Source organism: Euprymna scolopes, chromosome 40 (genome assembly GCF_053919585.1).
Source record: "Euprymna scolopes isolate OS-2025 chromosome 40, ASM5391958v1, whole genome shotgun sequence".
NCBI lineage: Eukaryota > Metazoa > Mollusca > Cephalopoda > Sepiida > Sepiolidae > Euprymna > Euprymna scolopes.
In genome coordinates, this window is record NC_136521.1 from 26986689 (window position 1) to 27002878 (window position 16190).

Consider the following 16190-nt stretch of genomic DNA (forward strand, 5'->3'; position numbering starts at 1 on the left):
AGAAATATGGAAATAGTATTCCGACAAAATAGAGAAATAAAAAGGAACAAGCCGTATTATGTGTTCATCAACGTTTTGTCTTTATTTCGAGAGAGGAAGTCTTGAAATAAAGACGAAACGTTGATGAACACATAATACGGTTTGTTCCTTTTTATTTCTCTCTCTCTCTCTATATATATATATATATTTTATATATATATATATATTTTATATATATATATTACATATATATATATATATATATATATATTATTATTTTTTTTTTTTACATGGGTGTCACCACTTATCAAGGCCGAAGGCCACTCAGGGATAAGGGTTATTGCGTGTACAGTAATCAGTGAGATAGTATTGTAGTAATCATTAGTATTGGGGGTTTTGATAGAGTGTCTTACTTAAGGGGGCGGTTTGTCAGGAGTTTGTTTATGTTGGACTTGAAGACGTCCAAGTTGTAGTCAGGTGGGCAACAGGCAAGCGGCAGTGAGTTCCACTGGCATGCAGTTCTAAGAAAGAAGCTTTGCTCATGGAATCTACGTTTGGATTTAGGCACAGATAAAGAGTGGGGAAAATTATTGACAGTAGTTTCGGCCAGACGGGTGTTTCTCATGAAAGATTGGCAAGGGGGGACGAGGGATTGGAGCTCAGACGAGCACCTGCTATGGAAATAACGATAAAACAAAGACAGGCTCGCAACGTCTCTTCTGTGGGAGAGAGGTTCCAGGGAAGAGAAAAGAGCATCCTCCACTAAGCCACGAAGTCTATTTTGTACTCTGTCAAGGCAGGACAGGTTGTTTTTAGCAGCTCCTGCCCAGATGTGGCAGCAGTATTCCATCCTTGGGCGTACTTGGCTTTTATACAGATAAAGAATTGCATCAGTAGTGAGATATCTTCTGGAGCGGTAGAAGGATCCCACCATTTTCCCAGCGTCCCTGGCAACAGATTTGATGTACGTGTTCCATTTCAATTCAGGAGTAAAGGTCAAGCCCAGAAGCTTGTCAAAACATGGAGCCTCCCCAAGACGAGAGCCATCCTTTTCAATTGATGCCAGATGGGGATCAGAGCGTTGATGATGTAAAGATAGAAGCTTGGTTTTGGATACATTAAAAGTAACCAGCCACGTCTTCCCCCACTGTACCACGCGCTCAAGATCAGAGGAGAGAGAATCAGAGAGAACATCATCATTTACAGCCTTTGATGTGTTGCCATAGATGGCCGTGTCATCAGCATAGATGTCAACAAATGATTTAAGTATGTGTTTTGGGAGATCATTGATGTAGATCAGGAAGAGAGATGGGCCTAGGATGGACCCCTGGGGGACTCCAGCATTAATACTGTGGGCCTCTGATTTCTACCAATTAACCACCACCACTCTTATGAACCTATCAGAGAGAAATGATTAAATGATTGAGAAAACATTTCCAGTAATACCGTAGCTGGAAATCTTGTGATGTAGGCCTTATGCCATACCTTATCGAAGGCCTTCGATATGTCAAGAGCAATGGCCCTGGAAAGGAAACCTTTGTCAAGACATTCACTAATCCTATGTGAATATATATATATATATATACATTATCTATATATATAAAAATGTAACTCATGGTTCGTTCGCAATTAATAGTCTAAAAAACCACTGGACGTATGACTTCCACGTTTTGGTATAATATGTTTACTATATCCTTGTGTGTTTTTATATATTTCTTTTTAATTATAACATTATACTTAATTTTTCTATGATAAATAGGTGGTTTTCTTTGTACATATAGCCTATTTTTTTATTTAGGGATAATTATTTATTACCACTTTCTGTCACGTGACCAGTGGTTCCAATTTAGCGGTTTTCCTGCTAGATCTGGAGATTTCGTTTGCAATCTAGTGGGGAATTCTAGAAAATCTGGAGGTATTTCGCACCCACACACCCGCAATTTTAGATTAAAAAATAAAGAAAAGCGCTTGAAAATACTTTAAAACATAAAATAAACTCATTCATGTAAGTAAAAAAAAGTAGCATTTATTGCCTTTGGTAACAAGTATTTATTCATTATATGTTTTGTTTTTCACCTTTTTTTCAGCTAACCATTCTTAAATCTCGCTATAAAATCGATTTTTCCAAGTACATTTTAGGTGGGGGGGGGCATTCCAACCTCCGAAGTTTAGTTTAAAATACGATAGAAACAACAGCAAAAAAAAAAAAAAAAACTTATACCAATACAGTAGAATTTAATTATCTACCAACCTAAATACTTTTAACATGCTAAAACAAAGTTTTTTTGTTTTTTAATTTTTCTAATTTCAAAATATGTTACACCATTATTGTGATGTTTAATTTGCAGTATATTTCAATTTAACTTTTATTATAAAAAGTTTGAGTTTATGATTTGTTTCCTGCAAAAAAAAAAAATACCCTCTCTGAAAAAACAGGTAAAACTAACAGATAAAATATGTAAGCCTTCTGGGGAGCTAACCGCTTCAATATAATTCCAGAAACATATAGTGAGAAAACACGGAATACTATATTTATAATTTTTTATGCTAGGAAGTTAAAATATGGAGTTTGGGAGGGAATTAGCGATTTTTGAAAATTTCAGATGATAAAAGTTAAAAATCTAGCGATTTTCTGGACATTTCTTTCTCCTGATCTTGCGGGTTTTTTTTAAATCTCAGTTGCCAAAACTGCATCACTAAAAAAACACTACAGGCTTAATGTAAACAGAATGTGTTTACAATATCGGTAAATTTTCAATGGGTTTAATCACATGTTTATTGATAATGTAACCATGTGATTGAAATTTAATTTCAATTAACCACACATAGTCGCTTTCATATTTCATATCAAATATTCATCGAAAAATGGTAGGTACAGATAAAATGAATGCCGACGCTCAAAGTGTATAAACATTTTGACCCCTCCCTTTACTTAAAATTCACCAAAAATCAGGAAATTAACCAATTTTAATGAAAATTGCAGTATTTATCAAATAATGATCGCGGAATATAATGAACTAATTATTTTTACTTAACTCTTTGTGAAAATGTTTTATTTTGTTTAAACAAAAAATACCTTTACTAAAGTTATGGTTTTCAGTAGTAAATAAAAAATGCAAGAATTTAGTTTTGCTTTTTTTATATAAATAAAGTATCGTAATTTGTAACAATAAAAAATAATTTTTGCAGTAACATTACGAAAAAAGCCCCTAAAGTCCATATTAATGAATTCAATATAACTCGAAGAAAAATGAATTCTCGCATACTATTCAGGAAATTAAAGATTCAATTAGATTCCTATTTCAGTCACCTAAATTATTTAGGATGAAATGAATTTAGGAATTTATAGCCAAACCTAAATATTTTTTTTTTTTTTTTTTGCTTAAAAAATAGCATTAATACAGTAAGTTAGGTAAAATTTGCAAAGAATGCTCTGCTTTACGGTTGTTGTAAAAAGGGAACGGAAATTTGAATTTTGTTCCCTCTTAAATTCGGTACATTTTTACATTACGTCCAACTCATCGTTCACATTTGACACGTCAACTTTTATAGCTTTTCGGGTATTCTGGCAAGGTTAGGAGTGTCTATTCCGAAAGTCGTCCTTAACATGGGTAGATTGGTAGGTGTGTCAGAAATACCGATATTGTAAACACATTCTGTTTACATTAAGCCTGTAGTGGTTTTTTAGTGATGCAGTTTTGGCAACTGAGATTTAAAAAAACCCGCAAGATCAGGAGAAAGAAATGTCCAGAAAATCGCTAGATTTTTAACTTTTATCATCTGAAATTTTCAAAAATCGCTAATCCCCCCCCCAACTCCATATTTTAACTTCCTAGCATAAAAAAATTATAAATATAGTATTCCGTGTTTTCTCACTATATGTTTCTGGAATTATATTGAAGCGGTTAGCTCCCCAGAAGGCTTACATATTTTATCAGTTAGTTTTACCTGTTTTTGCAGAGAGGGTATTTTTTTCTTTTTTGCAGGAAACAAATCATAAACTCAAACTTTTTATAATAAAAGTTAAATTGAAATATACTGCAAATTAAACATCACAATAATGGTGCAACATATTTTGAAATTAGAAAAATAAAAAAACAAAAAAACTTTGTTTTAGCATGTTAAAAGTATTTAGGTTGGTAGATAATTAAATTCTACTGTATTGGCATAAGTTTTTTTTTTTTTTTTTTGCTGTTGTTTCTATCGTATTTTAAACTAAACTTCGGAGGTTGGAATGCTCCCCCCCCCCCACCTTAAATGTACTTGGAAAAATCGATTTTATAGCGAGATTTAAGAATGGTTAGCTGAAAAAAAGATGAAAAACAAAACATATAATGAATAAATAATTGTTACCAAAGGTAATAAATGCTACTTTTTTTTTACTTACATGAATGAGTTTATTTTATGTTTTAAAGTATTTTCAAGCGCTTTTCTTTATTTTTTAATCTAAAATTGCGGATGTGTGGGTATGAAATACCTCCAGATTTTCTAGAATTCCCCACTAGATTGCAAACGAAATCTCCAGATCTAGCAGGAAAACCGCTAAATTGGAACCACTGGTCACGTGACAGGAAGTGGTAATAAATAATTGTCCCTAAATAAAAAAAAATGGCCTATATGTACAAAGAAAACCACCTATTTATCATAGAAAAATTAAGTATAATGTTATAATTAAAAAGAAATATATAAAAACACACTTGGATATAGTAAACATATTATACCAAAACGTGGAAGTCATACATCCAGTGGTTTTTTAGACTATTAATTGCGAACGAACCAAGAGTTACATTTTTATATATATAGATATATTATATATATATTATATATATATATATTATATATATATATATTATATATATATATTATTTTTAAAATGTAATAATCCACTGACACGTGTTTCATCGTCTACGACTCATCAGAGTGGCTGTATCTAGCGAGATTCGAAATCGGGACCCAACATGTTGTATATATAAAACTAGTTATCATTAGTAAAACCACACATAATATTTTATTAATATTTTTTTACACACACATAATATTTTATCCATATTTTTATATTTATTAAATGATGTCTAATACTTATTGTTAAAATTTCACAAAAATCAGTTATCTGAATTTTCAGCTGTGCATTATAATCTATTATAATTGGTTAATTAGTTTAGGAGCGAATCCTGTACATGCAAATATGTACATACAATACCTAATTTCAAATACATAAAGATTATATAAAAAAGTTTAAAATTAATTTTTTTGTTTTTCTTATTTGATTGTTTAGGTCCAGTAACTACCCTGCAACACACAGTAATAGAGAGTTATCGACAATTCAACGATCTCAGTCCTTCAGGATTGGCTGCTTTTGTTCTTAATCGTGCCAACGTATTTTATTACAGGTGAGATATAATAAAATGGATATAAATTTGATATTTTAACTCTTTTTCATTTCAGGATCTTGATGGTACATGTCACCATGTTTGATACACTCTACAGCGTTTTGCTTTAATCCAACTGATCTCTGGATATTGGTAGCATCAGGCTTTTTCCCTTTTATATGAAATCATAAAGTGACCTACTTTCCTCCCCCAAAATAACACCCATGAAATCTTTAATAAAATTGATTATACTTTCTGCAATCCAACCATATTTGGTACAGATAAACTTCAGTCTATGCTTGGCTTGTCCATCAAGTTTCAATTATGAATGTTGATTTACTCCTTAATAACTTCCTTCACAAACATCTTGTCTAACTAAACCTCCGTCTTGGTTTTCCAGTTAACGATTTAAATGTACTGCAACAACAAACAAAAGAGATCGCTCTAAGAACAGAAAACTTTTTTATTTGAGAACAAGGGAGACAACTAAACAATGAATGTCCGACAGTCTTTGCTTTAATGTCATTCAATGATAAGCACATCTGGATACAACGTTCAAAACTCTCAATAAATCTGACATATTCCTCTTTTGGCCATATTTCCCTGTGATTGCTCTCTTCAATCGACACTTGTGCTCTCATACTATCCTCGAGTGTTTAAGTTTTCTCTGTCGAAGGGTTTGTCAGGACCACCTGGCATGAGGATAATTTTCCCTACACGTAAACCATGACAAAATATTTGAAATTGCATTTCGTATTTGCGACCCGAATAAGATCACCTCAGTATGACTAACCAACATTGGCTTCTATGAAGAATGGTGCACTTTCTTCAAGTGATGTTATTTCGAATAACAACATGAAGCTGGATACTCCACCAGACTAGATAAATTCTTGTCCTGGAATCCAGTAAGACCAAGAGACCACAAGAAAGATACAAGTATACTATAACTTATTTAAATGGTTAATTGGGGAGAGGAAAATTATGTTCTAAACTTTACTAGAATTTACTAGAATATTTAAATATCTCATATAGATATTAAGTGTTAGCTCCTGGAAGGGAGAGGAACTTCAGGGGAACTGAGAACTTCAATTTGAACTAACAAGAAACCATGAGAGAAATTAGAGAACCTCTGTCTTAATTTTTGATGTGGATATTGTTGTCTAGTGCAGCACATCTCACATTGTAGCTATTTACAATGCCTCCCCACGGGACAGAGTTAGACACCAGGGTCATTTTTTAACGTGGAGAGTGATTGTACCTATTTACTATGCCTCCCCACGGGACAGAGTTAGACACCAGGGTCGTTTTTTAACGTGGAGAAAAGGTACAAAAATAAAAATTGTCTCAGTCGTGAAGGATTTCTCCTCCACCGAAAGAGAACAAGAAATAGAAGTGCAGCATCTGAAGAACAGATACTACACTTTGATCTTGTCCCGAAGGCCAAGCTCGTGGAGAGTGATTGTAGCAAGAGTGAATGTTTGTCAAAATAATGTTAAAACCAGTATTTTTTACATAAGGCTAGATTAAGCAGAAAAGTGGAAAATTCCATTAGAAATTAAAAGATTAAACAACAATATGAGTACTGTTGAAAGTTTTCTCTGAATTTCTCACACATTGCATTTAGTGTCTTTAGTCATGCGCACAGATTTTCATTACATTTTAAAAGTAATCTCTCCTTCATTTGCAGAATGATGGCAATGAGCTCCATCTGAATTTAGCCTAAAGTTATTCCTATCTGTGTATTGCATAGTAAATAAAACTGAATCAGAGAAATAAAACCTGCTTAGTCCAATGTAAACAAGTTCTTGTTAGGTGGACCCCTTAAATAATCCAAATTCTACCCAATCTACACCATTGACAATTACTGCATTACCACCTTACATTCATTAACCTTTATCCTTGAGTAGGCTTTAGGCCTTAATAAGTGGGGACTCCCTTGTAAAAAAGAAAAAGAAAAGAGTACTGACTCTCATGAAACAATAGTATGTACAGAAAGGTAATGACTGACTAGCTTTTAATTCACTGGACAAACAGACTGCCTTCATCAAATACTGGTTATAGCAACGGAGAGAGAGCATGCACAAAGAACACTCTAGAACTGAGTGACAGCTCAGACGAATTGATAAACTACATTTATACTGAAAATAAAATGACATTAAATGTTCAGCAAAACAAGTGAATGCATCTGACTTTATTATTCTGCATGTCTATCTACAACCACATGTTTAGGATAGACACTATCCTCTTTCCACCATTGATACAGGGTACAAGTCAACAGCGCTTTGACTGTCATGAGTGATCATTTTCATCAGGAGTAATAAAATCACTGTTATATGATGATTGTATTGCAGCAATTTTTTAAATGTAAATCCACTCAAACTCCAGTGTTTATCAAAAAGTGCTCAATGACAAGCAGAGCATAATTATAGTACATTTATTTATACAAAACATTATTGGCTACATATGTGTATACATGTTGTGTTGCAAGGATGCTTGTCCCCTGAAGAAATTACAACTGAAACTTGTATGCACATAGGTAGCCAATAATGTTTGTATGAATAAACATACTGCAGTTATATGATTACAATTGAATTTCTTTTGAACTAGTTTGTTTTCACTCTGAGTGGTAAGAATATTTTTTGCCTGGGAGGCAAACCTCTTCCCACTCTTAAAATAGTGAGTTTTTAATTGTCAGTGTACCAAAGCACATTTCTTTCTTATTTTTAGCCTGACTTAGGTTAAACAAACAAAGTACATGCATATCTGCTGAGTCATCATATTTTTGTATTTAACTATCCAACTATTTTTGCTGAAGTTTAATAAAAATGATTTAAATTGTAGAAGAATTTTATCATTTTAATCAGATTACATTTTTCTTCATTATGCAAAGACAGATATGCGGCAACCCTTTTCTTCATACAACATTTTCTCACTCTCAACAGAACTGACTAAATAGACAAGATATGAACCTACAGTACTTATGCAGTATAAGGACCATGTTATTGTTGCAATTGTCCAGACAGTTTATGGAAAATGCCAGCAAGTGCCAAAAAATTGCAACAATCAATGGAAATGATTAGTCAATTTTAATCAATTGAATTTTTATTTTCTTGAACTTTCATATATTTTCTTTTTAACAACAAAAAGAATACTGTTTTTATTTTTCAATTAATTTTTTATTGAATTATTTTAGCAATAACAGAAATAATATAATTTTTATCAAAAAATATTTTCAATTAATTTTTTTTATAGAATTATCTTCATACTGACAGAAATAATATATTTTTCATTGAAAAAATTGGCCAGTGTTTGCATAAAAAAAAAAAAATCACAAAACTTTTTTTCGGAACCTTCCAACGTTTTCTGTAAACATGTGGCAATAGCAGGGTCCTTATTCTGAATAAGCGCCAAACCTGCTTATATTAAGCCACAAATCTCATTGATTGCTCTGCAGAATGAATCATTTCCATAAGTGAATGCAGCTTACTTCCATGTCTGTCTACAACTGTTGGTTTCAGTTAGGCACTGTTCCTTTTCCACCACAGACACAACTCATAACAATGCTTAAACTAGCATATGCAGACGTTGTCACGGGGGATTGTGAGAAAGTAGTTGTTCATATCAAATCCGTTACAATTATCCAACAACAATTTATCTCAAATGAATCATTTTAATAAGTTTAATGTTCCAGCATTAGATAATCTAAAAGTGTTAATATGCTGTAAAATCAGCAAATATTTAAATTTATTTAAATTATTTCATGTTGACATTTTTTTTTATTTCCTCTTTTTAGTATTAGCTTGCAAGGGTTGTCTCCAATGGAAAAAGTTTTGGATGTGTTTATCCTGAATGATGGTCAGAGTCTCCTCACCGTTGGGGGTACCGCTCATTCGGCAAGACATGAAGATGGCACATTCCACATTAAGGTAAAGTTTACTCAAATTATTATTTTATCCCCTTTGCATAAAAATATAACTAAACATAGCCCATATTACCTATCCTTATGCTTATCAGCTGAGTTTCAAAATTTGTTATCATCAATTAGTTTAGGAGCGAATCCTGTGCATACAAATATATAAAAATATGCACATATCTAACTTTATATATAAATAGAGATTCTCAGGAGCAACTAAAGATTTGATTTTTTATTTCTGTTCTTGATTTGTCATTTACTAATTTGACTGCTATAAATATGGGGGGGGGGGCTTTTTTTTTTATTTTGCACCACCATTAGGACCCAACGTTGCTCGGGATTGAATGAAAATCACTCCTATGTACTTTTTTACTATAACGTCATAATACTTTCTTTGTTTTTACTAACTCCTGTACCCGATGGTTAACTATTTGGGAATACCAGGTGCTGTATGTAGGAGGAGCTTGGCACCTCCTTGTAAGAACTACAAACACCTACCATCATCATCATCTTGCCTGATTAGGATATACATGCAACTGGGGACCACGTGTGAAGTTAAATATTCTCTTGATACTTCTTCCTTTGGATGAAGCCGGTTCACTCCACCGTAACGGTGAATGCCACTGACATACATACAACTTCTTCTGTTTCACGTCCTAATATGGTCAGAAGAAGCTGAAATATTAAAAAAACTTTCTGAATTGATTTGTATACATTCGTTAAAGTTGGATATATGTGTTTGAAATTTTAATGGGGTTCTGCCACAGTGAGTCACTTCAAGGTGGGGTGTCACATAGCTTTGCACATAAAAAATAACATAGTCACTTAAAGGTGGGGTGTCACATAGCTTTGAACATAAAAAATAACATAGTTACTTAAAAGTGGGGTGTCACATAGCTTTGAACATAAAAAATAACATAGTTACTTAAAAGTGGGGTGTCACAGAGCTTTGAACATAAAAAATAACATAGTCACTTAAAGGTGGGGTGTCACATAGCTTTGCACATAAAAAATAACATAGTCACTTAAAAGTGGGGTGTCACAGAGCTTTGAACATAAAGAATAACATAGTCACTTAAAAGTGGGGTGTCACATAGCTTTGAACATAAAAAATAACATAGTCACTTAAAGGTGGGGTGTCACATAGCTTTGAACATAAAAAATAAAATAGTCACTTAAAAGTGGAGTGTCACATAGCTTTGAACATAAAGAATAACATATAGATCTAGAACCACTTCCATTGTTTTGCTCGGATTATTTTATACATATGATTTGAATTTCATAAAAATAGGATATATTTGAAATTTTAAGAGTTTATACCCTTTAGGGGTGCATTTACAGATTCAGAAACACTTCCATTGTCTCCTCAGTAAATTTTACATAAGAATACACTTTTAGATTTTATATAGATTCTCTAACCTGTTTTTCTGTAAGGAACATACAAACATAACACATACACACAGATATTGAGTTTCATAGATATATATAGATTACTTGTCAGTAATTGTTAAAACATCAAAAAATATTTCTGTAATATTTTTTATTTTAATACAGACACCAAATATGTATGGAAAAAATGAAATTTTTATTCATTAAAGTCTTAATGCTTATTTCTTCTTGTTTTAAATAACATCAACTTTTTGTGAATTTTTCATTTTTGTTCTGTTTTATTGTTTATTGTGATTATTTGTTTAGGGATTTGTGCCGACTCATCCACCTGAAATGTTAGATTATCTTACAAGGGGGACCTTGAAGATAAAAATCAAGACAACACTTTTCAAAGACAGTGGCATCACAGGTGACATTCCAAAATTAAGAAGAACTGTTTGCAGTAAACCAGAGGTATTTCTTTGTTCCATTTAAATATCTACTCTTTTACTACAATCATGCATTAATATTTCAAAGAAGTTTTATGCCAGTTGATTTTATTGTACCTAATTAGCCAATTAGCAGTGGTAGCCATTTTGATTCTAGACAAGAACCAAGTACATAACCAAAGCAGAAGCAAGTAAAATGCAGAAGACAAATATTTAGTCCTTATTCACATCCACTCTGGTTTATTACTTCCTGCCTAGAATCAAAATGGCTGCAGATTATTTTACTTAATGATTAGTTACAATAAAATGAATTTGCTTAACACTTTTTACATTTTTACATCATAAATTATTAAAGCAAAGAAAATATATTATTTTGGATTAATTTCCTTTAATAAAATAATCTATGTCATTAATAGTAACGATTACTATTTAATAATCAAAATGAAAAAAGAAGAAAATTGTATAGTTTTCTTTCATGTTAAAACTCTGTCATAAATGTTTGAAGATAAAGATGACACGCATGCACTGTTGACAATGTAACTTATTTGTTTGTTGAATATCTTCCTTTTGAATTCTCAGTTGAACCCATTGGATAATTGTTTGTTTTTGGCACAAATTTTTTTAATGATAACAAAATACAAATCAAATTCTGTTTAATGTTTCATCTGATGTTTATAAAAAAATTCTTGCCAAACACATTAAGTTGGAAATGTGATTCAGCAAATCATCCACCCTAATGTGTTGCATTTGAAATTCAAACAAATTTGACATATTAAGTCAGAAGATTTACAGAAACACTACATTTGCCTAGCATAGAGGTTGTCCTAAGGACACATTATGCTGGAATGTTCATGTGGAGTGTTCATTCTGAATAAACTGCAGAAGCATGGATCTTTTGGATCGCATAAAATTTGTCCGGCCAAGGAAACTTAAAAGCAAATGATTAAATTGTAGGATTGCTTACATTCCCTCTTGCTCAACTACTGTTGACACCAATGCAGTTTCCATCGTCTTCTTGTTCTTGTCGTGTTGTCATCTCTCACATGTGATTGTTGATGAAAAGTACTGGCTCACAAGTATAAAAATAAAATTACTTTAGAAACAAAAAACACAAACTCTGACACATTCTGTATATATTGGTTGGGCTCTGGGTGTGTGTGTGACACCATTATGAGAAACAATCTTCTAAGCAGTAAGGTCCTCATCCAAATCTGTCGAGGTTGTGTTTGTCAGTTGACATCAGTTCATCTCGATCTGTTCTGAGCAACAACCTGCGTTCAACTGTGTCCAACTCAAGACTGTCTTAAACTGCCGCAAACTCAAGACTGTCGATAAATTGCCCCTAACTGTTATAAACTGACATAAAACTCATTGCCACTCCAAAAACTACTTCTAAAATATATTAACTTATATCCCAGTCACTGCCACATCTGGATTAACAATCCTATTTCAGCTTTCCTTGTGTGCATTGGTGAATAACTTCCCCTCCATGGCCCTTTGTTCTGCTGATAAACATTTCTTTTTTTTGTTTGTTTTATATCATTTCCTCCTTTTTTTAGGAAGTCCTAACAATTGGAATGTTAATAATATCATAAAATAAAAATTTCTTTTTAATAAAATTATTTCTGAATTTATCCAATTTTATCTTAAAATGTTTCAGAATTTTCAAGATGATTCATAATTAGTATTTGGATAATTTGGACTACTATTCCCAACCTAATTGTATTTTTATTTCACAACATTTTAGTCAATGTAACCTCCAATCATGTTCAGTTCATCTATTCAAAAATGATCACAATTAAACAATGGATTCAGTTCCAAATTCTGTATAATTTTCTGTATAATTTTCAAAAATGATCACAATTAAACAATGGGTTCGGTTTCAAATTCTTTATAATTTTCTGTATAATTTTTCAAAATGATCACAATTAAACAATGGGTTCAGTTCCAAATTCTATATAAGATTCTGTATAATTTTCAAAAAGATCACAATTAAACTATGGGTCCAGTTCCAAATTCTGTATAATTTTCTGTATAATTTTCAAAAATGATCACAATTAAACAATGGGTTCAGTTCCAAATTCTTTATAATTATCTCTATAATTTTCAAAAATGATCACAATTAAACAATGGGTTCAGTTCCAAATTCTATATAAGATTCTGTATAATTTTCAAAAAGATCACAATTAAACTATGGGTCCAGTTCCAAATTCTGTATAATTTTCTGTATAATTTTCAAAAATGATCACAATTAAACAATGGGTCCAGTTCCAAATTCTGTATAATTTTCTCTATAATTTACAAAAATGATCACAATTAAACAATGGTTTCAGTTCCAAATTCTGTATAATTTTCTGAACTTGACATACAGATTTACATGTTCAAAAAATTTGAAATATTATACAAAAAAATGAGGATAATAATCCCAATACAAACTATCTAAACACATTCGTCATTGTTAAAATGTGTCACCACATGCCCCCCTCCCTGCACCTTACAACACTTCTTGAGCCAATGCTGTTTGCCATGGATTTCTTTCATACTTATTCTTTTTATATATATTATTCCTTAATTGGAATTCATTTTGAGATGAGCATTATATATATTATTTTATTTTTATTTCGGACTATTATTCTCATCTTTATTAGTTGTTGTTTTCATCTTTATTGGTTGTTGTTTTTCACAATGTTTCGGCCAACTATTCCTCTGGCCTTCATCAGGTGATAACCGCAACAGATAGGAACCTCGAATCTCCTAACTGCATTCTCAGCAATCACTGCCATCTGTAGTCGTTGTCGTCTTACCACGTTTTGGCCAAGTAAATCTCTGGCTGGCTTTGGGAAGGATTGAAACCGCTATCTTCAGACAATATCCACCTGGAACCGTAGAGATTCAACGTCTCTATCAATTGTGCCATGGGCCCCAAAGGGCGATCAAGGTTGGATTCTTTGATCTTATAAATCCACATTTATTTATTATCTGATCTTCCATAGTCGGGTCCGTATTGATTGGTATATATATTATTCCTTAATTGGAATTTATTTTGAGATGAGTATTATATATATTAATTTATTTTTATTTCGGACTATTATTCTCATCTTTATTAGTTGTTGTTTTTCATCTTTATTGGTTGTTGTTTTTCACGACGTTTCGGCAAACTATTCCTCTGGCCTTCGTCAGGTGGTAACCAAAGCCAGCCAGAGATTTACTTGGCCAAAACGTGGTAAGACGACAACAACAACTACAGATGGCAGTGATTGCTGAGAATGCAGTTAGGAGATTCGAAGTTCCTATCCGTCGTGGTTACCACCTGGCGAAGGCCAGAGTAATAGTTGGCCGAAACGTCGTGAAAAACAACAACCAATAAAGATGAGAATAATAGTCCGAAATAAAAATAAATTAATATTTATTCTTTTTATGTTATAATTTATCCTCCTTTTTTTACTCTTAAAAACATTTTTGGTGGCGTGAACATCTATAAAAAAATTTGTTTGATTTTCTAGATTCATCTATCAAGCTATTCAATCTCATCAATTTTTGTTAAGATCGTTGGATATGATTGAAATACATAAAGTGCCTTAGACACTTTGATGTGGACAATCTTCCACAAGTTATGAAGTGTACATTGCCATTATCTTCATTTTCTTTATCTTCAAACGATTGTGCTAACTACATGTATGTTTTTTTTTTATTTAAACTGTTATTTTTTTGGTTAGAGCCATAATATGAAAATAAATCTAATTTAATTAATAAAACACAAGATCTTATGAAAATAGCATATTTGGAATCAGCTGGATTTTGAATGATTTTAAACTTATTTTTTCGATTATATTTTATGGAAAAGTTTATTTTTTAGTTAGAGCATATACAAAACCGAAACTTTTTACTGAAAATCATCTTTGGTTGCTATGACATTTTTTATTTGAGATCTCAAATGAACTTTATTTGTTAACTAGCGAGGGGTACCCGGCGTTGCCCGGGTGTTTGGGGGTGTGTATGGGGGGGGGAGTTAAAAAAAAAAAGTAAGTATGAGGATCGAACCTGAACCGTTGAGGCAAAGTTGTAAATTAAAGTATGAAAAAAAAAAGTGTGACGTTAACCATTGCCCCACCGCGAGATGCTAACGGAAACACGTTTGAATTTATTTAATTACTTGGATTCGGCAGGTGCCCGTTTAAATGAGTTAATGAGGTCAAGTTTGACTGTGGGATAGTACCTTCATTTACTGCTGAACGCTTTTTTTCCCCCCCCAAGATGTTATAGGAAAAAAACTAACCAACATGTGGCGAGCGACAAATGTTGAATATTTATCTTCCCGAAATCGAGCAAATTAAATTGACAGGCAAGCTTCGTTGTTAACTGTGAGATATTACGATTTATATGTGATATAAGCAGTTTTTAAAAGTTGTGAAGCGACCGACTGCTTCTCTGAAAAAAGCCTTTTGTAGACACACAGAAAAAGCGAACACACATACAAACATACATACATTTTCGCTTTTATATTTATAGATTAGCAAAATTCTAAAATATGTGAAAATTGTATTTTTTCCATAAAATTAGATAAAATTTCCATTTTTATAGCTTTTCTTTCATAGAAAACAGAAAAAGGTGCATTACACTAAAAGTCTCAGAAAAAATTTAAAACAAATTATTTTAATCATTTAATTTAATCATTTAATGAAATATTTCATAATCTATTTTGGTTTTCTGATATTTTTAAATAAACCTTACAAAATGTTTTTGGAGTGTGACTAAACTCCAAACTATATACACACATGTCCACTTAAGTGGACATGTGTGTATATAGTTTGGAGTTTAGTCACACTCCAAAAACAATCGCAACTGCATCCTTTTCTCTCCAGCAGAGGCTGACCACAATAAAAATGAAGAGACAAGAGAGAAAAACAAAAAAATTAAGTCTTTTTTAAAAATGGTGTATTGCACTGAAAGTGTCAGAAAAAATGGTATGAATAATTTAATAAAATATTTCAAAGCATTTTTTTGGTGTTCTAATATTTTCAAATGGTATTTGTACATTTTTATTTCTGAACAATCTGAATAAATTATTTCAAATTTTGTTGTTTATTGGGATTTTATCACCCTAGATACTCC

The 16190-nt window shown here is 32.0% G+C and overlaps 1 protein-coding gene across 1 annotated transcript in view; it reads left to right on the plus strand.

Annotated features, from left to right (window-relative positions):
- Positions 1-16190, plus strand: part of LOC145265454 (uncharacterized) — a 116027-nt gene that overhangs the window by 94702 nt on the left and 5135 nt on the right. Inside the window, exons 18-20 of the mRNA XM_080121313.1 lie at positions 5255-5369; positions 9142-9274; positions 10957-11103. Of these exons, the coding sequence (XP_079977439.1) occupies positions 5255-5369; positions 9142-9274; positions 10957-11103 (395 nt within the window). The remainder of the gene's footprint in view (positions 1-5254; positions 5370-9141; positions 9275-10956; positions 11104-16190) is intronic.